This window comes from Paroedura picta, chromosome 5, assembly GCF_049243985.1.
Source record: "Paroedura picta isolate Pp20150507F chromosome 5, Ppicta_v3.0, whole genome shotgun sequence".
Lineage (NCBI taxonomy): Eukaryota > Metazoa > Chordata > Lepidosauria > Squamata > Gekkonidae > Paroedura > Paroedura picta.
Window position 1 is genome coordinate 106,644,771 of NC_135373.1, and position 27,422 is coordinate 106,672,192.

The 27,422-nt window shown below is 41.9% G+C and overlaps 1 protein-coding gene across 1 annotated transcript in view; it reads right to left on the bottom strand.

The window, feature by feature from the left end:
• Positions 1-268: 268 nt before the first annotated feature.
• The window catches only part of HCFC2 (host cell factor C2), a 30,163-nt gene continuing 3,009 nt past the window's right edge, over positions 269-27,422 (bottom strand). Inside the window, exons 2-16 of the mRNA XM_077339737.1 lie at positions 25,769-25,917; positions 24,618-24,778; positions 22,865-23,073; positions 21,720-21,804; positions 18,951-19,054; positions 18,162-18,350; positions 16,253-16,432; positions 14,089-14,141; positions 13,425-13,542; positions 12,817-13,017; positions 11,015-11,085; positions 9,433-9,573; positions 7,980-8,165; positions 6,152-6,437; positions 269-5,429 (exon numbers count right to left, since the gene is read on the bottom strand). Coding sequence (XP_077195852.1) covers positions 5,404-5,429; positions 6,152-6,437; positions 7,980-8,165; positions 9,433-9,573; positions 11,015-11,085; positions 12,817-13,017; positions 13,425-13,542; positions 14,089-14,141; positions 16,253-16,432; positions 18,162-18,350; positions 18,951-19,054; positions 21,720-21,804; positions 22,865-23,073; positions 24,618-24,778; positions 25,769-25,917 — 2,159 coding nt within the window. The 3' untranslated portion in view covers positions 269-5,403. The remainder of the gene's footprint in view (positions 5,430-6,151; positions 6,438-7,979; positions 8,166-9,432; positions 9,574-11,014; positions 11,086-12,816; positions 13,018-13,424; positions 13,543-14,088; positions 14,142-16,252; positions 16,433-18,161; positions 18,351-18,950; positions 19,055-21,719; positions 21,805-22,864; positions 23,074-24,617; positions 24,779-25,768; positions 25,918-27,422) is intronic.

A 27,422-nucleotide genomic window follows, 5' to 3' on the forward strand; every position in this document is an offset into this window, starting at 1 on the left:
AGGATCATCCCAAAGCATCCAAGAAAAGTGTGTATCCAACCTTTGCTTGAAGACTGCCAGTGAGGGGGAGCTCACCACCTCCTTAGGCAGCCTATTTCACTGCTGAACTACTCTGACTGTGAAATTTTTCCCCCTGATATCTAGCCTATATTGTACTTGTTCTAGTGCCCTAAAGAGTTCAATCTATATGCCCTCAAAAGTACTGCCATAGAGGGTGACTTCTGAATCTATCACCTCTATCTTGAAACATGACCAGTTCCACAAGGAATTAAAAAGCTGAAAAGTTTATAAATACAGAAGCAGACATTCTTAAGACAAATCACTTTATTACAAAGAAACAATGCTACTTTTTATTGTACAAAATATTGTATTTCTTTGTAGAGACCATTTATGTTCAAGGCCTTAAGACAATAACTAGCTGGATTGACCCATCAACATTTCAGTTAACTATGGTATCATTTTGTTAAAGTCTATGGCTTGCTTATGTGCTCTACATCAAATCTATGGTCAGATATTGCTGTAAGTCATACATAACAGGTTGTTGTTCACAGAGATAGATACCCATTGTCACAAAACATCTTAAGTTAAACTGAAACAGTATGTCATAAATAGCACAGACTTCCTCTACTTAATGACTTTCATACCAAATCTATTATTCCTTGACGTTTCTACAGAATGGAATCAGATTTACACAAGATGTTACATGTATATTTTTTACAAAGGCAAACAAGACAGCATTCACCAATTCCTCAAATAGCATCATTAAATTTAGATGTTCAGTGAATACCCAGTGGATCAAATTCAGGTGGGTAGTTGTGTTGGTCTGAAACAGCAGAACAAAGTTTTATATCTTGAATAATACTTTGTTGGTCTTAAGGGTGCTACTGGATTCAAACTTTATTCAGTGGGTCAAACATAATTAAATAGAAGCTTAAATTTAAACAGAATAGACTTCAAATTTAATACTTGAAGTGGGAATTATAAGTTTAAATGCTTGTCATAGTAGTAAGCAACAAAAACATTACCCAATATCTTGCTGTGCTAAGAAGGAAGCTACAGAAAACATATGCATATTACTAATCTGATGCATGTGTATGTATATTATTGGTATGCATTTGCCAGTAATTAATATTAATTTGATGCCTGTGTATTGGAGGGAGGGACCTGAAGACATGGTCAAATAATATATAAGCTACTGGCAGAAGCACACAAACACCAAAAGTCATGTCGGCATTAATGACACCACAAATTTTACCTTTGGTAGTTATGACATACCCTTAAAAACAAGTGCAGAAATATATGTACGCCAAGTGCAAAAATACTCACAGAAATACCCAACAGATTATATTGTTAAGTAATGTATCTACAGTAAAAGCTATTAGTAGCCAAGTAATCAGAAAACAAACCTCACTTTCTTTCAGATACTTGTTTGCGCTTTCATGTAAAAAGGTACTTCTTGAGAACCTCATAGCTGCTGGCAGACCTGGAACTGGAAGTAACCTGTGGTATACCAAGGTGGATGGAAGCACATTTACCTGTCTATGACAATTCAGGGAAGAACTGGCACATTCATGGCAACCACATGTACCTTAGCAAGAAGGCTTCTCTTGCTTTGAAGGCCAGAGCCACGAGCATTTTCTCAGCATCTTTATCACAGTGCTAGCAAGAATGACTACTCTGCATTCATTGTAGCTTGCAAGATTTTTAATTGTGAAAAGCAACCAAAATCTTAGAGTTCTTTCACAGACATGGATATTAAACATAGGCATCTGGAAAAGGTACAAAAAGATGTGTGATCTAAAGAAGTCAGTTTCACTGTATATGACACATATATAAACAAAAACAAAATCACTCTCTGCCATTTATGTGGCACGCCCAACTCCTTTTCTTCCTCACAGGAGTCAGAAAATCCATTTCAGAAAAAGTTTACATGAGAAACAACAATCCACTGACAAAATAGAGCTGCAGCTGTACTTAAAAGGGAAGCTTGGAATTTTCACCTTGATATACACAAAATTCACCAAGCATCACCTAAATACGCTGCCCTCTTACTACCTTAAAAACTTACTAATGTAATTTCTTTTTCTTTTAATTCTCAGAGGATAAGCAACATAAAGGCTACTTATACTTACTGTCCATTTAACAAGGCTTTTAAAAAATTATTAAAGAGGGCTTCAACTTTTCCCTCATGGCATTATTGTGCTGCAATGTGGAAGGCTGCATCTTTTCCACTGTGAATTTGGAATTTTAATGTATTGGGCTGACCACAAATTTACTGTGCTGTGATGCACTGAATCTCTTTTGGACAGTTGTCTGAATCTCTCTCTCCCCGCCCCTTTATTAGTCAGTGCTGGAGATGAGCCTAAGCGAACTGAGTTTAAGTCCTCCCTATATTAGGTTCTTCCCCCAGCCTCAGTTCCCCATCTGTAAAAATGGAGTGCAAGTAGCTCCCCTCAAAGCAATCCTGCGAGGGTGAACAAGGAATGATTGTAAAGCACTAACATTGATCATAATCCACTTTAAAACTGATCATGCAGATCAAGTAATTCCCATCTTAACTTATTAGGCATTGATGGAAAAACCAAGTGCAAAATATTCACTTTATTGCACATATGCACCTAACCGTGTTTTGTTTTATTTAGAAGCAAAAAGGTACAACCCACAGGAACCTCTACAAGTCCCATTCAAAGGATCATAAGACTACAGCTGTTTACAAGCGACTCCTGCGGATTGGGCCCTTAGGCTGTCTTTGTCTAGTGTACTGGCATCATTCAGTCACTATTCTATGATTTGGTAAACTACTTACATATACAAGGCATCCCAAAACGCCTTCATTTAGTACACTTGTGGGGTTAGGAACAGATTAACATTCCTTCTAAGGGCCACTTCACATACAAGGTTTTCAATGCAAAGGTATGAAGAAAACATGTTCTTTCTGTATATAACATCATGTGTCAACATTGTTTGAGTGTCTGCTAGCCATACATAGTTTTCTTCTACCTCTGCGCAGGGGGGAAAAAAAGTGAAGCGGCTGGCACATTAGTGATACAACAATTCAGTTAAAGAAACATTCATTACTTCTTAGGATGCGAAACTAAGCTAAAACCCAGACAGCTGAGAAAGCAAAAGATGCATACAGACATACCTCCACAGGTTCTTCTGCTATAGGAAAAATCCTGCAAACCCCCCCCCCCAAATCAGCTTTCGTTTAGGCAATTATCATTTAAAACTTTATTCCAGGCACTCAGCACTTTTACAGTGCAATCTTAAGCAAAGTTTTATTTCAATGGGCTTAGTCTAGAGAAACTTTTATAAAAATCGCAGTGTTAGTGAAAATGAGGAGAAAATACTGACTGAACTTCCTGATCACTTTTTTTTTTTTTTAACTTCAGGTGTTGGTCACAAGGTCCAGCCAAGGAGAACTATGAGTGGCTGACCTATGCTGGGAGCACAAAAACTAGTTGCTTCTGAGCTCAATTCAGTTTGTAGGTCTGTGTCTCTGTCACATGCAGGATGAAAGCAGATCCACAGCTCACTCATCAAGAGACGTATGTCTGTATGCAGCTTGATGGGAAAAGGAAAATGCCATAAAAGCATGTCATATGTGCAAAATTGCTTATGCTCTATACTACTACAAAAAAATTCTGGAAGCAACACAAAATGTTACAAAGTTCAATTCGTTTTAGTGCAAAATAGTATGAATATGCTAACAAAAGCATACAGGTTTCTTTTTCTTTTTTTAAAATGAAGCACTCTTTATGGAGGACTTTCAACATTTAAAGACTCTTGTAAACATTCAAAATATCTACAGAATTAATATTTCTATGCTCATGAGAAACCAACAGTAGTGCATTTACACTGAGTTTGCTTTCCATGACCGTAGTTCAGCAATTTGCATATCATCAGGGGATACTTTCAAGGATTAGAAGATGTGTTTACAAATGCTAGAAAAAAATCTTTACAAAAATGAATATATTAAAATATTCTATACACTTTTAAGTTACAGTAAATGAAAATATTTGCCTTGCACCAAATATGAATAGAGGATATAAGGGAAAAAAACCCAACCCCCCCCAAAACTGCATATAGATCAGGACAGAAGTGAGCAAGTTTTGCCCATTTTTTATTCCCCCAAATTTACTAGTAGCCTTTGGTGTAGCGTGCAAATCTTCAGGGCTCTTCCATGTTGCATGACGTTGCTGTGCCTAACTCGATGGTCAGAGTCTGCTGAAGCCCTGCTCCTTTGACATCACATCATGGCAATGAATAACAGGCACGGCCTACTAGAAGTCCTCTTGTCAAATGTGATGTTACCAAGCCATGCACGACAGACAGTGTCTAGAAAGGCTTTAAAGGGGGTATAGAAAGATTGACAGCAACTCTGCAGAAGAAGCTGCCTGCTCCTTAACGCCACCGTAACTAAACATCTTCTGGACCTTGTTTGGATAAAAAAGTTCTGCTGCATCAAGGCAGGGACCACTCCTTTAAGCTCTTCAGAGACATTGCCCATGTGATAGTTTTCACTTCCAGGTGGGTTCCCAACAAATCACTCCAGCCAGTAAATGTTAAAACATGCACAAAGAATCAAAGACCCGTTTACATGCAAGTCAACCTGGAATCCTCTAAGAATGTGGAAGAATCTCAGCACGACTTGTCAAATTTAATCCTTCCCTTTTTTTTTTTTAGCAGGAGTGGATGGGGCTATGCAATTATGAAGGAAACCTGTTCGCTCTGTCACTAAAAGAAGCCAGCAAACTATTTATCAAAAATGGTTACAACTGTAAAATCATCCCCCAATTATCAACATTAAGTACAAAAGCCGATTATTCTGAAAAGATGTTTGAAAACTAAAGAATTTGCTTTCAGCATCTCTGAATGCCATAATCTTTCCTACAGTCTTCAAATAACTTGTTCAGCAATGGCTTCACAAGCTTTGATCTGTACCTGCAACCAAAATTTCTGGAAAGTCTCTGAGCAGGTCTCCAAACAGAAGCTCCAAATTACGCTTTAACTACCCTGAGTTAGCCTCGAGATTCATATAATGGGAAAGTGGCAACATCTGAGAGGTTGCATGTCCCCAGGAATTTCCTTTTAAATAACCACCATAACCACATTACAAACCTGCTTTTTAAAAATGCCGGAAAAGTTTAAAATATAGCTGGTACCCTACGTTCATGTGCTGGGAGCTACTGAAAGGAAGACTCTTCAAAAACCTTCTTAGAGGCAAAAGTAGCCCATGGATGCTCATCAGGAACACTCTGGATAAAAACTTGAGACAATTTGGATTTTGCAAGACTGTACAACGCTGATGTCGGGAAGTTCCAAGACAATGTAAAAAAATATTTGGAGAATTTACAAAATGTCATGCACGCTAACTTTTACTTCCCAACTTGCATGCTGCTCCTATTTTGAACCTGATGTTTTCGTTTCTGCAATGAAAGAGAACACGTTGTTAAGCCTCCAGCATCCAGGCCTAAACCTACTGAAGACTATGCAGAAAAATCAGCTAGAGATCTGAGACTCAGCATTTGAGCTACGGTGCCAAGAATAAGTAAAACCAAATTTGTACTTGCAACTGGAATGCAAAAGGGCTGGATCTGTAATGGTGTCTCCACAGCAACCGAGATTTCCATCAGCATGGCAGGTTCCTATCCCTCCTCATGCAGCAGTCCAAAATGTACTCTGAAATCCTATCCTTGGGTAAGGGGATCGCCAGGAACAGGATTTTAGGAAGCAGGTTGGTCTGCCATGGAAGGGGGGGAGCTAAAGAAATCATGCTCCAGAAGTCCCTATAGCCATGGATAAACTGTGCTTGATACAACCAAATGATACCTTAATGAAGAGGAGATCCTCCAGCTCTTACGCAATTTCTCTATAGGAACACACAGCCACGTCCATTAACACCCTAAGGCCTTCACCTCTGTGCACAAATATCTTATGCATCTGAAAACAGCTTGACCATGTTGTGTGAATTATCTGGAAAATGGCTCTTGGGGAGTCCTAAACAAACAGCCAATTTTCTTCAAAAGTCAGAAAATGTTTTCATGAAAAAAAGAAGAAATTTCCACAGTCTTTATCTGCCCTCTGCTTGTTATAAAGATACGTATCTGAAGATAAACCTATTGCTTCCCCAGACATCCACCCCCTTTACCTTGGAGCCATCGAACTTGTGTGGCTGGTCCGTATCCCCGTTCGTTCTTGGCGGAGATCCTGAACACTATGGCAGGTTTGGACGTGTGATCAACGTGAGCATTTGCAAGCTGGGCAGCAGTCACTGTGAAAGAGGTCTTAAGACCGCAATAGATTTTCATGAACATCAGCTGATTAGGATTCTCGTGGAGTTGGTTGGTTCTGATAGCCAGGTAAGCTGAATATTCCAAGATATTTCCTGAAGGTGAAACAGGAGGCTCCCACGAAAGATGAATACAATCGGCGCTCTAAGGAGGAGAGGAAACTAAAGATAAATCGGATACCTCATAGTGTTTCAGTCCCGAAACAGAGACATTATTTGGAATCATTGTGTAAAAAGAGTTCCTGACAACTCAAGACTTTTGTCTGGAGCAGGCTTTCTCAACCAGGGTTTCGTGAAAACCTGGGCTTTCTTGATGGTCCTGGAAGGGTTTCCCAAATGGGTCGGAGTTAATTATTTTTATATATATTTTTAAAAATTGTTAAACATTTATCCTGATATGACCATATATGGTCATGTTGATCCACCCATCCCCACAAAATGGCCAATGATGTGCCTGGAGGGGGTGGGAAGGGGAGGGGCCAGGGTGGGCATGTACACAATTCTGCTTCCCAACCCTATTCTGCACGGTCACTCCACTTCTGGGGTTTCTCAAAGTCTGAAGAGTGTTTCAGGGGGTTCTCAATGGTTAAAAAGTTGAGAAAGGCTGGTCTAGAGATTTTACCTCCCACTTTCAGGTATCTGAGGACTGGTTATGATTCCTTGGTAGTGACAGAAAGACAATGAGACAGACAGACACCAGTTTGTATCCTACAACTCTAGTGAACAAAGTGTGAAGTCCTCCTCCAGCTTAAAGAGGCACGGCCAGGTATATTGAAGCAGAGCTTCTTAAGGCTGAAGGAAAACTTGAAGAAGACGCTCAGTGGGAATCATGCCGTAGTTAATAATCTTCATGGTTGGGGAAATCTGTGCTTGGATTATGAAAAATACATGCAGCCACTCTCACCACCACTTAGAACAATGTGTCCCAAGTGCATCTGGTAATCACAATAATCCAAATGGCCTCCTTGTAAAGAACACAAGGATCATTGCTCCCTAGTACAAGACTGGGATGCAGAGATGATGAGTGAAGATCTAAATGGAAAGCTTCCAGCACGTAGTTTGTGCTGCTTTTTTACTATGTTAAGTCTGACATAATCCGGTTTCAAACACAAGCTGCTATATACCAGATCACACCACTGGTCCACTTAATTCAGTGCTCACTACCCTGAAAGATAGTCAATGGCTTTCCCTGGGTTAGGCAAAGAAGGGCCTTTCCCGATACCTGCTACTTGAGATCCTTTTAACTGGAGCACAGATGCCAGGAACTGAATGGGGATCTTCTGCAAATAAATCATGAGCTCCCCCACTGAGCCACAGCCTCTATCTACAAAAGACATTAAATATATGAATACATGAAGATGCCTCGTTACCCTCAGACACTGGTCCATCTATCTAAGTACCACCTTCTCTCCAAAAGTCTGAAGCAGGGAAAGTGCTTTCCTGGGATCTGTTGTATCATGTCCTTTTGTGCTTTGCCACCAAACAGCCCTTCCCCAGCTATTCCAGAGCATCTTCAGAGAGGTCAACGTGTCACTTTCTTATTTTGATTTTCTCCATTTTGCTTACTGAGATTTAAAACAACTTATTTGGCCAGGAGGACCCAAAATGCTGGCTCTAACTTAGGACAGAGAACTTCCAGTGGTTGCACAGGAGAGGGAGAACAACTATATTCCCAACAAAGACTTACCTTACTGATTTTGACAATAGAAGGTGCTCCAGGAAACCCGGGGATGCAGGTCTTAAATTCACTGATTCTACTGAAAGGGCCAATACCACAACCATTAATTGCTGCAACTCTGAACCTGTATAAAGTGCCAGGGGCAAGATCCTGTTTCTTAGGTAAACTGTAGCTTGGAACATCTGGATTCTCTACCTAAAAACATTAAAAATATGCAAAGAAGAGTATGTTGACCATTAAGTTGCTGCATTTTTTTAATATAAGAAAATAACCTAACTCGTAACATATTGGCAGATGATGCCCCCTTAACCCCACAAGGCTCTCTTTCATTCAACAGTGACTATTTATTTATGTTATTTATAGCCTGCCCTTCTGATGGAGACTCAAGAAGGAAGAAGTACAATCATACCACGCACCAACTGGACAAGGATGGCAGACTCAGAAGGCAACATGAACAACAAACTGCCCAGACAAGGTACAGTGGGATTATGAAGGTAGAAGACAACACAGTCAAAGCACAATTATACAATTCCTATTATAAAGAAGCCTTCCCAGACAGTTCTGTTCCACTACAATTTTAATCCCCTTGAACACCTGGACATTTCCATTGCTCTGCAGAACGACAGATGTGGGGGAGCCTTGCAGACCATCTCAGGCAGCCCACCCCACAAGCCGGGGCCACGGCTCTTACCCATTTGCAGGGTGGTGCCTTCAGAAGGCTTTGCTTGGGTGAGTGAAGCTGGTCAGGAGCATTGAGATAGCTGGGACTGGATCCCACAGGTCTGTTTTACTAATGGAGGTACTTTCTTACCGCACAATGAGCCTCCAATGTGGAAGTGAAGGACCTCTTGCTCCTGCTGAAGGCTCCTTGTATTTCAAGAAGGAACCACCATTAGCAGATCCAAGCCACAGAGCACAATCCAGAGTGCATTTGAGACCCACTGGTGTCAACGGAAGTATTGATCACCTGCCAATCTCTCTCCTGCTGATAACAATGGGACTTATATATGCTTAGCTTGAACTCATATATAAAGTTGCCATACACCACATCCAACTACAAGTCCATCGAGGCCATTACTGTCTACTGTGGCTCACCAGGGTTTCCCATTAGAGGTCTTCTGCATCATTTATTCCCTGATCCTTTTCACTGGAGATGCTGAGGACAGAACCTGGGACCTCCTACATGCCAAGCAGATGCTCTCCCATTGAGCCACAGTCTTTCTATGCCTCAGTGAGATCATGTCCACAGATGGTGTCAGAAGACTAGGATCTTAAAATAATTCAATGGGAGATGGAGACCAAGGAAGAGCATGAATGCAGGTAGCAGCTATGAGAGCCAGTTGGTGAGAATGGGGAGAGCACACGGGAAGAGGGGATGGAGTCTGACCAACTGACCAAACCAGGCTGGTTGAAGATGGAAAGGAAGATTTTAAAATATTTTTGTCTAAAAATTCACAAGTACCTTGCTAGAAAGATTGACCTTTTCTTCCGGCAGCAAATAGAACTGGTTCACCAAAGCACTGTTGCTTTGGAAAATGCCAACATCATACCATCTCCGTTCTCGTCCTCTCACTCTTGAATTTTGCCTTGGTGGAGGAATTTTCTGTTGTTTAGAGGGAAAGTTTAATTAAAGTATGGGTTGTGTTCTAAACATCTACCATTACCCCACAAAACGTACTCATGTTTGAGCAAAATGGATTTTCTTTTTTAAAGCCGGTTTGGCAGTGACTACCCTTCCAATGTTGTCAGACATGTTTGGTGGTAAGATATCACCATGACAACACTTGGTGTAGTAGTTAGGAGTGTGGACTTCTAATCTGGCAAGCCGGGTTTGATTCCGCGCTCCCCCACAGGCAACCAGCTGGGTGACCTTGGGCCCGCCACAGCACTGATAAAGCTGTCCTGACCGAGCAGTAATATCAGGGCCCTCTCAGCCTCACCTCTCCTTCAGGTTGTCTGTTGCGGGGAGAAGAAAGGGAAAGTGAACGTAAGCCGCTTTGAGACTCCTACAGGTAGAGAACAGCGGCATATAAGAACCAACTCTTCTTCTTCTAAAGTGGATTTCAAGCGTTCAAACAACTGTCAATCTTTTCTTAGCAACACTTAGAACCAGCCAGTAATACACCACAGTATTAATGTGGTGGGCCTGGTGGAGAGGAAATGGCTTGCAATCAAAGGCCTCCCAGCAAGTCCATAGCTTATGCCACACAAGCCCAGGAGGCTCATTTGATGGTAGGAAATGCCATCAAATCTCCGCTGACTTATGTTCATCCTTTAAGGTTTCAAGGCAAGTGACATCCAGAGGTGGCTTGCCATTGCCTGCCTCTGAGTCATGACTCTGGTATTCCATGGTGGTCTCCCATCCAAATACTGACCAGGGCTGACCCTGCTTAGCTTCTGAGATGAGATCAGGCTATTTGGGTCAGCTCAGTACCATCTCCAATGACAGTAGTACTCCAGGGCCATAACAGAAAAATCTTCCGTTAAGGCAGTGGTTCTCAACCTGGGGATGGGGACCCCGTGGGGGTCGAACGACCCTTTTACAGGGGTCGCAGCAGGGCAAGTAGCTTGGCCTGTGGGCACCATCCACACAACAGCCTTGCGGGGTAGATTGATATAGAGCATTCCTGTCTGGAGAGTGGAAAAGAGCGAGATCGTCATGGTGGGACAAGAGGCAGAACTGAACTGAGAAATCCCGGGGAAAAAACAATTTACATACAATCATGAACAATGGATCTTCACGCCATTGGTCAGTTTCAGTTTAATTTCTGTGAAAGAACACTTGCATCATTTTATGGTTGGGGGTCATCACAACATGAGGAACGGTATTAAAGGGTGGCAGCATTAAGAATGTTGAGAACCACTGCTGTTAGGGGAGATGTCAGGGACAAAGCATGTACTCCACCAGCAAGTCAGAGCCCAGAGCATTCTGCAACCTCATGGTTTTTCTACTTTAAAAATTATGACCTCCAAGATGGAACATATAGTAATACAATGTGCCGTACTGAGTATATTAGCCACAGAATTAACTTATATTAACTTACAGGCAACTGTACAGATGAATCATCGGGGCCAACAGAGACAACTCTTGCCGAAAGTGCTGCGGTCTCATGAGCTAGAGCCAAAAATGACATTTAAAAACAACTATTGGGGTTTTTTTATGGCTAGTGTTCAAATGTACTACAGATACCAAAGGTCTTTTTTTTACCACTTTTTCACATCACACAAAAATAGTGAATACTAACATGTCAATATCAGATACAGCTATATAAACTCATTATACTACTTCAGGGGAAGAGCACAATGTCACAAGTAAATGTAGCAATCCTGCCAATGAATGGGATTGGCAGAGTCCAACTCAATATACAAAGCTGAAATGAAGTTTGCAAGGAGTGCATGGACAGACCATGGCAAACACAATGAGTATAATACAGACTGAACAAGTAGATGTTGTCAGTTTTGGTGTGGTCCCCAACCTTTTTATCACCGGGGACCACTCAACGCCGGGGACCACTCAACACCTTTTACTGAGGCCCGGTGTGTGTGTGTGGGGTAGTTTACTCCTCTACTCTCAACCACTGCCCTAGCGCTCTCTGATTGCTATGGTAATGTTTAAACATCCCTTCAAAATAAGATACAGACACGCCACAACAATGAAGTGTGTTGTAAAGGGCTGGGGGGGGGTGAAGTAAAGGGCCGGGGGGGGGAAGGCTTCCTTCGGGGCCCACCTCCAATTAGTCGAAGGACCACATGTGGTCTGCGGCCCACAGGTTGGGGATCGCTAGTTTAAAGAAAAAGCGTTTAAAAATGGTCCAGGTAAATATTTTGTGCAGGAGTCTAAAGCAGGACACCTGAGGGCATGGTGTTTTTGGAAAATCACTGGAACTTGATTAAACACTTACATGGATTTAATTTACATTTAAACCCAACAGGAGCAGAGAAAATTAAGTTTGCATGGCTTTTGTACAGAAAATGCGGGATGAATTCAAGATAACATGAAAGAGGCTTCCAAGAAAAAGGAAGTCATCCTCATGGATAATATCTTTCACCAAAACGAAGCATCTTCCTTAGACACTGTCCACACTGAGCTCATAACAAACTGTTCTTTTTCAGACATCACCAAGATGGTCAACAGCAGTCCACAATATGGCACTTAACCAAAGGGATAAAGTTTGCAACTCAAAAAAAAAATCTGAACAAGGGCCATTTAAGTATTTTTCCAAAACAAAGCTCAAAAAATAGGCCTCGAGAAGCAGCAGTTTCTACTCAGAATTAAACACTTTCTAATACAACGGTCTCCAGCATGATGGGTGCCTGGTGTTCACCTACACCTTTTCTGGCGCCCACCAAATGTTTTTAGCAAGTGGGTGGGACCAGGTAGAGCTTTACCCTAGCTAGGCTTCTGGTGGGCTGTGCATGTTTTTTTAATGTTTGCTTTGTTAGCACCTGCCACCACAGCACAGGGACCTACACTGTGATGCATAAGTTAAGCTGGAGCAATCATTTTGTGTCTGGCTCAGACTCTTGCCCACTTTATGGCAAGCATTTTGGCAACCATGATGCGTTAAAATTTCAAATGTGCCCACAGGCTCAAGAAGGTTGGGGACTCCTGTTCTAGCAGATCTCCAAACAATTCAAAAGGACGATTGCCTTCTTGAAAGAAGGGCAGACAAAGACAAGATGATTCCAATTGCCGAGTAACTCATCAACACCCACATCTACTAGGGAAAATGTCTAACATGGGCTCTGTGCCAGGAAGAGAAAACCACCAGCCACAAGGGAAGAAGCAAATCTGACAATCTTAGATATACACGGCTCAAAACACAGTCTGTGAAACATTTCGTACCTTCAGGTTTTGAACCGACTGTTGTTAGTGAAGTGTCATCTTTTGCAACTGTTCCATTTGTACTGGAGGATTCAGTTTTAACAGCCTGCTGGGTTACCACATTTTGTGCGGAGGAGACAATACTGGATACAGAAGGGTCAGATTTTGCAGTTCTCATATCAAAGTCAAGTAATTCATTGACATTGGCTGAGATCTGCGGACCTGAAAAAGGGAAGCAGAGAGGGGCAAAGGAGAAAATGACAGCAAGCTTTGAGAGCGGCGAATCCCCTTTAAACTCAGGCATTGCATGGCTTTTGTCTTTTAACTGTCTGATCAGTATTAACTAGGATATTGAACCTGAAAAATATCGGTATTTCCTGATATTCCCAAATTCGAAGATAATTGGGAATGCAAATTTCCTTTGGCTGCATGAGTTTGAGAGGCCATTTTCTCTTCTCTTAAGTATCAAGTGCCAAACTACATTCCTGCAAACCCATCTGTCAGTATCCTTTTCAGCACATCTCAGCACAGTACTGGCGGGCATTTAACTTATTCTATGGCAAACATCGGCATACATTCCGCAGCAGATCTCATAGCCACGCTTCCACATTGCCATGCAGTCTTCTTACCTAAAGTGCTCGCAGGCAGACATAAAGGGGCAATGGAATCTTTGGAAACTAAATTATTTTCCTTTGCATTTTCAGGTTCCATGACCTTGGCTTTAGTTTCTGAAATGGATATCTGCACCTAGTTGGGACAAAAAAACCAACATTGATTGCTTAATAATAATGGCCTTCAGTACAAGCCCCAACCTAAGAGCATCCCTCATTTTATACATTGGGCTACTCATTCAAACATAGCCAAAGTATCCTCTCCTGAGGAGGCTGCATGAGAGGCTGTGGTTGGAGTTCTTGACTTAGGCTCCCCCACCTGCTGATTTCCATCTTTTGGTGCTTTGGTTGGTTCCATCTTTTGGTGCTTTTGGTGCTTTGGTTGGATGCACACTTTTCTTGGATGCTTTAGGATGCTTAGGGCTGATCCTGCGTTGAGCAGGGGGTTGGACTAGATGGCCTGTATGGCCCCTTCCAACTCTATGATTCTATGATGATTCTATGATGATTCTACATCATTCTCCTCTCCTCCAGTTTATCCTAACAACGACTCTGTGAGGTAGGTTAGGTGAAGGGTGTAAAACTGGACCAGGATCACCCAACAAACTTCCATGACAGCATTGGAAATTAAAACCTGGGTCTCCCAGATCCTAGCTTACATTCTTCCCAAGTCTATACTTACATTGTTAGGGACTTTGTTAGGGACAGTTTGGCTGCGAAGATCCAGCTTGATTCCTGGAGAAAGGATTATATTAATTAACTGGAGGTTCTGCTGCAGGGAAAAACCATCTCTTCTCTCATTTAAGTATAAAACACAAGTCAACAGGAGAAGTTCACATAAAGCACTAAGATGCTTGGATGTCTACTGTATCACAGTTAAGGGTCACATTCTTTTCTCATAACTACAGACTGTGTGTTGCATGCCACCAATAGGACCTCTTGCATCAGAGAAAAACATCACCTTTAGCAGAATAGATCAGTGGAATTCAACCCCCTTGCACTGTTAAAACACACATATAGACTATTTCTTGTAACAACATATTCAAAAATGAAAACAGGTAAGAGGTAATGGAATTATTTTTCCCCTTTGATGATTTAAAATCTAGAATGTATTGAACAAAAAGGTGGGGGGGAATTCCCCACCCAAATCTGTAAATACAAAAAGAACCTTATGTGTATTTGAAATGAGCAAGGATGCATTCTTAGGCCAATGGTGAACAGAAGGAAATGTGACTTAAAGCAGTGGTCCCCAACCTTTTTATCACTGGGGACCACTCAACACTTGACAATTTTACTGAGGCCCACTGTCCTAACGCTCTCTGACTCTGGTCGCTATGGTAATGTTTAAACATCCCTTCAAAATAAGATACAGACACGCCACAACAATGAACATAAGGAACATTTTATTTTCATGGAAATTTTAACTCATGGCAATGACAAATCAATGGGAACCCTGAGCTTGTTTCTCTGCAACGAGATAGTCCCATGTGCGCCTGCCGGATCGTGGATGAAGTAAAGGGCCGGGGGGGGGGGCGTCCTTAGCAGCCCACCTCCAGTTAGTCGACGGACCACATGTGGTCTGCGGCCCACAGGTTGGGGACCCACCAAGTCTACATGGGAGAGAGTTTCCTCAGAGCTTCTGCTCCTGCCCTGATGTTCAGTTCTTGCTCTGTTTGTTCTTGACTGCCTGCCTATGACCTTTGTGACCCAGCAAAGAACAAGTCAATCAACAGGAGCTCAATACAGGATTTATTTTCTGGCACTGTATTTTTTGCACAAGGAGTGGTGACAGCTTACTAGTACAGCAGGCTCTTTACCTAAAGAAGATCCCACATTCAGTGGCACCTCCAACTAAAAAGTATGCCAGGGAATCGGGTGGTAGATCTTTGTCTGCAAGCCAGGATACCAAAGCTGAACTAGATGGACCAATGGCCTGGACTCATATAAGGTACCGTCATATGCTCACTAATACAGTCTATGCCAGTGTGGTACCCTGGCAGTGCCATCTCTTGAAATTTTTACCAGAGCACTGGAATGTAGCAAGAACCAACACTGTTAATTCTCCCAATGTGTCCCCACCTCTCCCCCGACTCTTGATTAAAAGACAAAGAGAGAAGAGAGGGAAGCAGAAGAATGGAATAGATAACAGGGAATATTTTCAAGAACTCGGGGACCCAGTTACTAAAATGACTCTTTTTTATGTGTGTGAAGGAAGTGGATGTCAAATAGAATATTTTAAAGGTATTCATTGGGTCTCCTAGGAATCTCAAGTGAATTTTTGCAGCCAGAAATCTCTATTCTAATTTCTTGTCCTGTTTCCCTGAAGAATAACATTGTATATATCCTCAGACATTTCATAAAGTGGGTATTCTGTTAATTTTTTCCCATGCATACTTGGAATGGCTCCTTCTTAACTATGGCTGACAGAAGGCACAGAGCTTTCCCATCTGTTGCCGGTCTGCATCTCCCCGTTCTCCCACATCTTACTAAAACTGAAGAAAGTTAGTGAGAGCAGCCGGTTTCCTGCTCCACTGATGTGAAATGGTGCTATGCAAGGTCAGTGTGATATCAAGGCAGATTAACCCCACCAGCAGCAGTCTTCCAGGGCATTGGTCCACCAGGAACTCATCCAGCATGCTGAAGGACCAATCTGCTCCAGATCTTTGGTACCATCCTCAGAATCTAACTGGGAGGCGGGGGCAGGGAAGCAGCAGTATACAGTGTGATAATTTTGATCCCCTCACCCACTCCCCAGAATTCTTTGGGAGCTTTAAGAACTTTACCCAAGGAGAGAGAAAGAGAGCAAGCAACAGAGAGAAAAAGAGAGACTGAGCAGAGGGCATTACCTTGTGCACTTGGTGTCTCAGGTACCATAGTGATAGGTATTTCAACTGCCGGAGGTGCTGGCATCTCAGAACTTAACTGAAGAAGATAGCCTTCAACGGTAGGAACTTCATCCCATTTAACTTGAAAGGAATTGGTGGTAGCTCTGATCAGCTGTACCTGGGATGGTGCAGGTGGCTTCTCTTAAAAAGAGAACAGTGAACTCCAATTACATTGGGATGTTGTGGCTTTCAGACTATCTCAGTACAGTGTTTATTTAGTCTTGGACCCTCTGCTTCAGCAAGCCATGACTGCATCAAGAGGTGGTGAGTGATTACAAAAGGATGCTCTTTAGCTCTACCCTAAGATATGATGTCATTCTCCTTAGAGTCTTTTAGATCTCAGCATGCCATAATTGCATGGGCTTCACTGGGATTGCACACAGAGGTCCTCAGTGTCTAGTTATTGGCAAATATCACAAAATAACTGGGAGACAGTTATGAAATAAACAATGATATACAAAGAAAACACTTCTCACTCAAAAGCATATAAAGTGTCTCTTTGGACTACTGAAACCCTATAAGTAATAATTTCTCACAGAGTCAGTACTTCGAATTCTTTCACAGGCTCCATGAAATCATGCACTTTAGAGCAGGGGTAGTCAACCTGTGGTCCTCCAGATGTACATGGACTACAATTCCCATGAGCCCCTGACAGCAAACGCTGGCAGGGGATCATGGGAATTGTAGTCCATGGACATCAGGCGGAACACAAGTTGACTACCCCCTGCTTTAGCGGCTACTGCTCTTAACCACTACACCAAGCTGGCTGATAACCTGTTTTAACTCTTTGGGCTGCTTTCATCATTAATATTCTAAAGCCTCCAACTCAGGGTCATAACTCTCATCACGTGGGCCTTGAAGCTCCACCTGCTGAGTCATGAGTCACTATAAAGGCAAGTTTTTTTGCTGTTGCTGTAGCTGTATGAAGGACCCATGGCTACATATAGCCTCAAAGAGCAAAGATGCTACACCTCCTGCCTCACTTTTCATACATGCTGAGAGGAGCAGCAGGACCATGAGAACTCCTTCTTAGCAAGGGCAAGTTTGAAGATATCCCCTTCCCAGCAAAGCCCACTCCAGCTGCCTGCTAGCTGCTAGCTGCTGCTCCTCCCCCCCCACACACACATATTTACAGCATGGAATCTATTTGCCCTGAGAAAGCTCTCATTTATCTTTCTTTCTTGCTCCAGCCTGAGCTGCCTAACTCTACTAGTATCATGAGCTACTTGGGGTTAAATGTGGGCTTGGATCTGGAAAGGCTGAAGAATATCAACAGGACATTTTTATATGAAAACTAGCTTCAAAGTCCATTCCTAAGAATGGGCCTTGAAAGGGTCCCCTCCCCTCTTCCCTGCCAGGCAGCTTAAGGTGGCTTTGGGCTGCAGCTAGCAGCCAGATCAAGTGGGGCGGGCGGGGGCTGGCCAGCTCATTAGCAGGCCCAGGACAGAGCTCCTTAGCAGGCAATCAGCAGGCCGGGAGGCCCTCATTAGCTGGCCATCCACCATGACCCTTTGCCCAGGGCCCTCTCCCTTTACCTGCTGCTGGCTCCAGGCGCTGAGGTGCATCTGAGAGCAAAGAGGCTAGAGTCCAGGGACAGAAGGCGGGAGCTGCAGAGCTGGCTACACCCTGATTGGCCCTATTCCAACTTGGACAGCTGTACACGTTCCACCCACCCAGGCTGTTTCACAAATATATAGAGGAACCATGGATAAGGATGATAATAATCTCTATAGTCACGCAGGTGTCTAAAAGTGAAGACCCAGAATAAGGATCTTAGAAGTATTGTGTGTTCAATGGCAGATTCTTAACAGTGTCCACAAATTAAATGCATACTAATAATAATGTTGTCACAGCTAAGCGCATCACTCACCAGTGTCGAGATACCAAAGATCTTTGCAGCAAACCTGATTGTTCCAGGCCTTGCGGTAACCATCTCGGCCACTCCATATATACAGGCGAGTGCCAATGATGACGGCACAATGGCCAGCTCTTGGGCCTGGCAACAAGTTATTTTTGTCTTCCTGACTATCGGAAATCAGGCATACCCATTCTGTGGTATCTAGCAAATAAAACAGGATCAAAATTGGAGTATTAATGTACTATTTTCAAAAGTGAAAACTATTAACATTTCATTTAGCATTGCTGCCTATAAAAATGAATGACTAAATACAAGGGTACCTAGAAGTCTCAACATTGCAATTTTTGGGCTGATGTGTGGACTCAAAGCAATTTTTTAAAGTTTTGAATTCTAACTAGCTAATCTTAAAAGTCTATTTCATACGATCTCAAGGATCCATCAGTTGTATTTTCCATATTGTGTTCAGTGTTGTTGCTTTTAGTGTTACTTTTACTCTGCTATTGGTTTCATCTTAATCTGTTTTCATCCTTGTAACCATGCAGCCCCATTTATTTATTTTAAGCACAAGTACAATCCTTGGAACAAAGTAAGTTATAACTTCCTACCATTTTTAAGGATCGTGGATTGGATCCAATGGTTTACAGATGCAAAGCATGGAATCTTCTTTGGAGGAAGGGATCTTTCTTCCTCCAGTGGAAGATTCCTCTCCTACCAGAAGGGAATCATTAAATCCAACTCTGTCTTTGCCACTCCAAAATGAAACCTGAATATTCATATTAATAAAAATGTAGGTTCACCAACCTAGATTTAGGTAAGAAAATGAGCCAGTACATTTCCATTCACTGTCTTGAGAAGAAATATTATCTTCTGTGCTCTGTGGGACCCATCCACCAAAAACGTACATTCTGCAAATTTAAGGATGCAGGGAAGCAGGGGAAGGGAGAGTAGAGGGCAGGAGAAGAAACAGTCACATTTATTTCCCAACGTTTATTACATTCATCTCAGACTATTCCATGTTTCATATTTATTATATTCATCTCTCAGACTTTACTAACTAAAACTGGAGCCTTATTCCCTCCCCCATACCATACCGAAAGCTGTTGCATGGAGCTCTGGAAAATTTTAAAGACAGCCCGTAAAACTAGGGAGAAAGCTATTTGCTTGCCAAGCCACTACCAGAGTCTCTTGGAAGTCATTAAAAACATACTACGCTGCAACGGTTGCCTTAGATGTTACACAGCAAAAAGAAAAAGTTAAAATACTATTAGTACAATATCCCCACAGCGTAATCTGGAGTTTTCCTTATAAGCATTTTATAGAGTGTGCCATAAAATCAGGAATGACTCATGCTATGAATGTCTTTCAAAAACACATTGACACTGCTACAACATTAGCAGAAGTGGGACAAATAACCAAAATAAGATTTAAATATGGCTGGGATAGCTGGCCCTGGCTGAGGGGGGCAGTGAGCTGCTTGAGGGAGGCAGAGAGCCAGTTTGGTGTAGTAGTTAGGAGTACGGACTTCTAATCTGGCCAGCTGGGTTCGATTCTGCACTCCCCTACTTGCAGCCAGCTGGGTGACCTTGGGCTCGCCACGGCACTGATAAAACTGTTCTGACTGAGCAGTGATATCAGGGCTCTCTCAGCCTCACCCACCCCACAGGGTGTCTGTTGTGGGGAGAGGGAATGGAAGGGAATGTAAGCCACTTTGAGCCTCCTTTGGGTAGAGAAAAGTGGCATATAAGAACCAACTCTTCTTCTTCTTGCCTTACAATTTTTCCTACCAGCGTTTCTCCTACCAACTCACCCAGAATTTCTTTCCTTTGGTTTTTGAAAAGCACAGATGGGCAGAGCCAAAGCTTCAGGCCATGAAAAGACTTCCTTCCATGTGCACCAGGAGCAAGAAGGTGCTCTGATCTCTTCCCAACAGCCAAAACTCAGCAACTACCCTTTTATGTGAAGAGGAAGGCAGCTGAAGCCACAGCTCTCCTCCGTTCACATCTTTCATGCTCACCAGAAAAAAAAATTATGCTGTGTCTACTGGAAGCAGCCAAGAACCCAAGATTTCACTGATCAGAGGGGAATTCGCCCCACATTAAAAACCGTATATGTCGACTAGCAAAACTATTTAGCATTTCCACAGAACACAATTTTAAAAATCTCTCAACCACCAATCCATCATATGGCTGCTCACTCTGGTAAGCATTCATGGGGTGAGGTTGTCCTTAACAGTAATCAACCACATGGTAAGAAAGCTGAATCACACCTCTGCCAACCGCTGCTAATTGGAAGGTGAGATGACATGGGTGAGTTTCCCTTCTTAAATAGAGAGATGCTTCAGATTACCATTTTCCCTGAAAGCCTCAGTAACCTACCACAGAGTAAAAAAAAAAAATCATGTATAGCTACCAAATTTAGGCACTGTTATGTATTACATAATGTATTAACCATTAAAATATTCAACTTTAATAAAACTGTTGGGCATAAGTATCAGTAGATGATGGTCATAACCACAGAGCATTAGCAAGGGCCATATAAATGATCTGATACTGTAGCATTACTGAAATTATGACCAGATCAGTTCCTTGAACAGAGAGTGTTCAACGTAAAACATGTGTATGAAAAGGGGGCGTGCAATGAACAGTTCTGCCACTGATTTTAGCAACGGAAACATTTCAGTCACTTTAGGGAGTACAGAGGCTAGGTTTCCATTATGCTAATAGCGTTTATAAGACACCCATTCATCCTTGGCAGCGCAGGGGGGAGATTGAGATCCTGCCCAGACAGCTCCTGGACCTCTGTGACATCTATATAGTGGACTCAGAGTTTGTATAACTCATGTGGACAAAGTGTTTGCTTAACTCATGTACTGATCCTGTGGGTTCAGGCCTACGCATACTGGACTCTATAGCTATCTGTTCTTATCCTCTTCTGCAGAATGCTCATTGTGATAAACACATTCTCCTTACCTCTATTTGTTCCCTCACAACCTAGGTTAGGCTGAGAGAAAGAGGGACTGATTCAAAGTCACCAAAGTAACTACACAGTAATGTAGGCTTTAACTATCAAGGTTCTTACCTACCACAACAGACCTTTATATCATCAGATAATAATAAACTGTACCTTTTAGACTATTTAATACCTGAAGTGCTGTTTTGTTTCTAGATATTCTATTGTATGGCAAAAATGACTTCTTTTCTAACATCATCTTATACATTGTTGGTTATTCAAGTAAAAAACATAGTTCTGGAAATTATTAGAAAGATTTTCTTTTAAAAAAGATTTTCCAGAATTTCCAACCAGTTTACACAATAACAGAAGAAAATGTAATGTTTCCATAAAAAAACATAAAACTAAAAGTTTTGAACCCTTCACCAAAATACAACGAGTACAACAGGGTTTCTAAATTTCCACAACTAAGAACTTCAATCTGTAGGAGAGGTTTTCATAAGACTAAGGCTGCATTTCATAAGAGATGGACACAGGCAGGATCCCTATGTACAGAAACTAGAGTAACAGTCTCCTACTAGGTGTACCTTTCTATAGGTGAGCTTTTAACAACAGACATACTTGTTTCCTATTACATTGGCTGTATGGAGGCTACGGGGAAGTGGCACTGTCCCTTTAGTTTCTGGTTTCGACCAAGTCATTGTTTCTGTTGAGAGGAGAAAAAAAAAACAGAAAAGAGAAAGCACATTGAAGGTGAACACTTCCGAACTACACCTTAACAAGTTATGAGCACAAGGCATTATTGTGGTTTCAGGAAACTGTGCATGCATAGATTCAAAGGGCAAATAAGGAAGATCACAGGAGCCTTTGAAAGTACACCTTTACAGGCACTAAACATTATTTATGAAATGTGTGAATAACAGAGGAATCCAAACTCAAATACACTCAATTATTTGTAGCTATTTTATAAAACAACACTTGAAGGCAGGAATGCCTTTTCAGCACTTGTGGTGGAACATCAACACACTTTGTAGAAACAGACGTGCATAAAGTGTAACAAGACTTGCATCCAGAAAATGTTTCTGTAACTGTAACTGACAAAGGGCAAAATTAATCTTCAGGCACCAGTTTCATTGACTTTGTATAGATGTTTGCAAGGTTCAAAGAAGGCACATGGGTCTTTAACCAGTGATAACACATCTGCCTCAATTACAACTTAATGCAGCTTGCAAAATATCGAAAAAAATAGATTTTAAGTTCCAGTGGCAGTGAGAACAATTTTTAAAGCCAAGCCCCTGCATCAGCCTTCAGAACTTGAACACACACTTTAATTGTCATGCAAGGTTATTTCATTATCAGAGTATTGCTGAATGCTGCAACACATTCCTGAAAAATCAGTGCAGCTTCCCCCAGGTGGCCGTTGTAATGGCCATTAATATAATGTATAATAAATTTAGAAACAATATATTTTAATTCCACTGTATAAGGACCTTTTCAAACATTGTGTGAATATGACAAACAGATAGAGATCTGAAAATGTGGCACCAGAATTGGGACATGCGTTAGAGCGCCAGGACCAGCTACAGCTCTCACTTGATAATACAAACAGTGGCATCTCCCCACATAATACATGAAACAGTTCTAAGGTGAAGTTGAAGCTGGTCGCATACTGAGTTCCTGTAAAAACTGCAATTAAACTGCAAATCCATTATAATTAGTAACTCCTCAGTGTACCAACACTTCACTAGAGATTTAATTGTGCTCACCTATATCAAGTTCCCAGAGGTCATTAAGTCGACAGCCAGACATGCCTCCAAAAATAAACATCTTTGGATTTCCAGAATCTTTTCTACTGTATATAATCGCGGTGTGAGATTCTCGGGGAGATGGGACGACCCCTTTAGTCACCGGAATGCTCCAGCCCAGGACTCCAGAGCCATGCTGCAGCTCCAGCTCATAGAAGTCATTCAGGTACCTGAAACAAGATTGAAACAACATGGAGAATCACCAAAACTTCTGGAATGATTTTAGCAAAATCTTTTCTCAAAAGTGGTATTTTTTTTAATGGTGATAGTAACAGAAATTGGCTGATAACACATCAGAGAATCAAGGAGATGATAAAATATTATTTTATAAATCTTTTCTTATGAAGAGTCAAAATTTGTCACTGCACTCAAATCTTGCAGGCTTAAAGCACAGGTTTTTGCAGCATTCTACACATTCTTCTTTACACACACACACACACACACCTCCCTCTCTCCCTGTCTCGAGGCAGGTTTGGGAAGCTTTGAATCAAACTCCAAATTTGCTATAACATTTGAAAGCAGGTATTTTGATAAAATAAATTCATTTTCCTTCCTCAAACTGTGATTCTAAACCACAGTGTAATCTTAATTTTGAATTGTAGAGGGGATGAAGAAACAAACGTAGTTTTTTCTGCATTTGGACATAATAGCAAAGTAGGACCTTTAGGCAGACTCCATGCATGAATGGAGCACTGACAGCCAGCCAGATTTCTGCAAATCACATACAAATGCCTGTGCCACCTGATGTCAGCATGCTGCATGTGAAGACACTCCATTTGAGCTGGCCTTGTGTGTCATAGACAGGGCTCAATCAGGTAGAATCATTAGCATATTGACCCATCCTGATCTCTTAGGCGAGGCTGGGCTACAAGTAATTAATTGTATATTTTGTAATAATTTATACAGGGAGGGAAGGGAGAGAGAGAGAGCTCTTACAGTATCATATCTTTCAGTAGATTAATGTGACTTTTCTAGAGCCACATTGTATCTTGATAGTGTATTTCAAAATGATCAGCCGGTGCTTCAGAAACATATCAGTCTTAATGGTAATGGATAAAAATACAACTTTCAGATCTAATCTGCAGTTTTTTTGTTTATTATCATTTCCATATAAACATACACTCAGAACACATACATATTCACAAAACAAATTCTCCAATACTTTTACGAGAAATTGTAATAAGCAAAAGGGTATATTTTTTCATTAAAAATGAATAATATCCAATATTTAGTAAATAAATCAGGTTACATAAGGTTTCCCTTACTTGCCCTTTGATAAGTCAAATCTCAGTAAACCACTCACTGATAGTTGGTGAGTCTGTTTTTTCCAATTTATGGCAATAACCACTGTTGCTGATATAAATAAATTTAGTAGTAATTCCAAATCTGAATCATCTAACCTCCCCCCCAAAACACACACACACACACACACACAAAAGAAGAATTAATATTAGTTCTAAAGGTCTTCCCTTATCCATCATAATTACCACATTTTCCCAAATTGTCTACAGTCGTATTTACGCTCCAAAATTAACAGGGGTCACAGTGATCAGATCTAAGGAGCTCATCGGTTTTACTGGGACTAATACAGGCTATCCCCTCGACATGCAGGTATTCTGAAGAGACACCCTGTCAGCCTTGCTCTACTTCCTTTCCTTTAACCAGTTTAAAAGACACAAACAAGACCCCCTTAGCTGTTCTGTTCCAGTTCTACCTGGGAATATTATTGTTCGAATCTTCGCTCTCATTCGCCAGTCCACCAAATAAGTAACACTTGTTGCCATACAGAGAAAAGCTGTGGCCGAGGCGAGGGCAAGGCGGCAGGCTGGCTGATGGATTCTGGGGTCTCACTTTCTTCCAAAGCCATCGACTCGCCTTGAAGACAGAACAGGAGCATGTTCAGAAACCTAAGCCAGTTCACAAGTTACACTTAGCAGCAGCAAAGAACATGGATGACTCCCTACTTCCCTCTTTCCGTCTTGTGGCAAACCAGACTGCTGCCACATTAGAAGCACTAGCTACGATTTATGTTTTGCTTCTTCCGTATCAGGAAACTGGAAATTGTGGTTTGATTGTGGCTTCCGGTGCAGGCTTGGAGGGCAAGAACAAGCCACAGATTACTGGTTCTGGTGTGTGTGTGTGTGTGTGTGTGTGTGTGTGTGTGTGTGAAGGGCTGGGGGCAGAGAGGAAAGCAAACCAATCAAGGGTCTGCACTACATTTCTACTGGGCCACTGGATGCTGGATTCATCCTGCACAGTGGGATCCCCTTCTCCAGTTGCTTTCGCAGTCTCCCAACCATCAAACCGCTTTTTAAGATTCTTTTTCTCTACTTACTGCAAAAGCAATCTGGCAGTTCTACACTGCTGAAGTGAGATGAAAAGGCCCCTGATGAAATTAAAAGGAAAGAAAAAGGCCACATAAACCCTTCACCCCTGGCCCTTGGCTCAAGGAACTGGTTCTTATGGGAAACTAAGCCAAACAGATTTCATTTAAATGTGCAATCGCAACCTTGAGATTACCTAGAAGAAAACTTTATGTTGATATTCATCAGATATATACATACTTGGGACAGATTAAACCCATCATTTCACCTTCTTTATAGTAAAAAAGAAGAAGCAGAAGAAGCAGAAGCAATACCTTTTACCAAAGGGGGCCCTTTTATGATCCCCAAGTGAATTGTCTACTCTAAGATACTGGAACCCAACTGAGGAATGTGCCTGTACGGTATGGATGTTTTTAAGCACTATGTGATTCATTAGCAGATACAATACTAATCCACACTAAAAACAAAGCATGAAGTATCCTCTCTTTGGCTAAAGAGCATTTGCATCCCCCCCACCCCAGCGGAGTTAGTGATCCCATACCTGCAATTCATACAAGTCGTTGCTGTATCTTCCGTATTCAACCATGCCACCAAAGACTAGTATCCTGGTACCATCACAGATAAATCCATGGGCTGCACAGCCTGGTGGGATATCGCCTCTAACAGCAGGAAGAAACCACTCATTGGTAGCTAGATCAAAACACACACAAAAACATTATTTTAACATGCAGGGCTCTATACCAGGTGAAGTTCTCCACTAAAAGATTTTCAATTGAAAATCTGGAAAAAATATATATTAAGGAATGTAGCCCTATGTAATAATAATGTTATTACTGAGCAAAAAATGAAAAGATAGATACCAGGGTGAGGACCTCTTATTTAAACAAATGCAACTATCTTCAGTTATGTGTTTCCGAACCTTTATTCTCAAATAAATTACTCTTCCTAGTTCACTTCTGCGAAGTTTGTAAGTAACTTCAGAGCTGAACATTCAATCCCTTGATTTAGTAGCAAACGGTTTAGTAGCAAAAGGTCATTTAGAAAGTAGAGGAGCACAGGCAAAAATTAAAGGATCAGTCATCCCAATGGCATTTTCTCAGCTAAGCCAAACAAAACAAGAATGTAAGATATGGCAAAGACTGGAGATGGGAACCCCTAAGATACCCTCATTTTCACAAAGTTCCTCCATGCCTCTTTTCAGCCTTGAAACACCTCTGAAAGGCAGGAACATGACTTGTATGATGAACAGCAACCATATAAACCCTTAGGATAGAAAACTCTTACACATTTTTAGATGCAGCACTTTCAATGCATACTCTCCCTGTTCTTGCCCTTCGTTAGAAAAGCCCCTATACTGCCTCCTCAGCACTACAAGCTGCCACAGCATATAAGGCCAATATAAACATAATATCTTCAACAAATTCTCTTCCTGCTCTGGTCCTCTCCTGAAACCCCCACCCAATAAGTACACATTTCCCCATACCAACATGTTCCACTCTCCTAAGCACTAGAAAGCAGCACATTGAAGCATTATTCAGATTGCACGAAACAGAAACCTTCTCCTCCTGTGTCCCCCTTCCTAAGCTAAATACTGCTCTGTCCCCCAACCTAGTATTCTGCCCCCCCCCCCGATTCCTACTGCCTTGGACAGACACTCAGCAGAGGCCATTAGGTCCTTTCTTCAATCCCAACTGCATCCTCACAAGCCACACTGGGGGACCCCAACGCTCAGTGACCTACAACCAATAGGACAGGCAAAAGTGTTAGCGCCTTTCACCCTCCTTGCTCTCCAGTTGGAGAAACAGGAGCACACTGCATCTGTTCACACACCATATCCAGAGATACTTGGCTGTCCCCAGCTTGTCAATGAGGAGACCTGCTCTGGGCACGGGATAGGTGTCAAGCTGAAGTGTTTGGTGGATCACCCGACAGTACACAGGAGGGGATGCTTTTGTCAGGCTTTGGTACTAATACAATGGGGCTCTGCCAGGCGCCCTAGGAAGGTTTGATCACCCTCAGCCACAGCATATCTCTCACCTCCAACTGCCTCGGGGAATGGTGTGCCATGGAGCACGAGCCACCTTTCCCAGCAACGTCCATATGTGATGTGTGGCCAGTGTTGCTTTCCCAGATTGTCAGAAGACATCGGCACCGTCCCTCAGCAGGCACTGAATGTCCTATTTTTAATCTCTAGT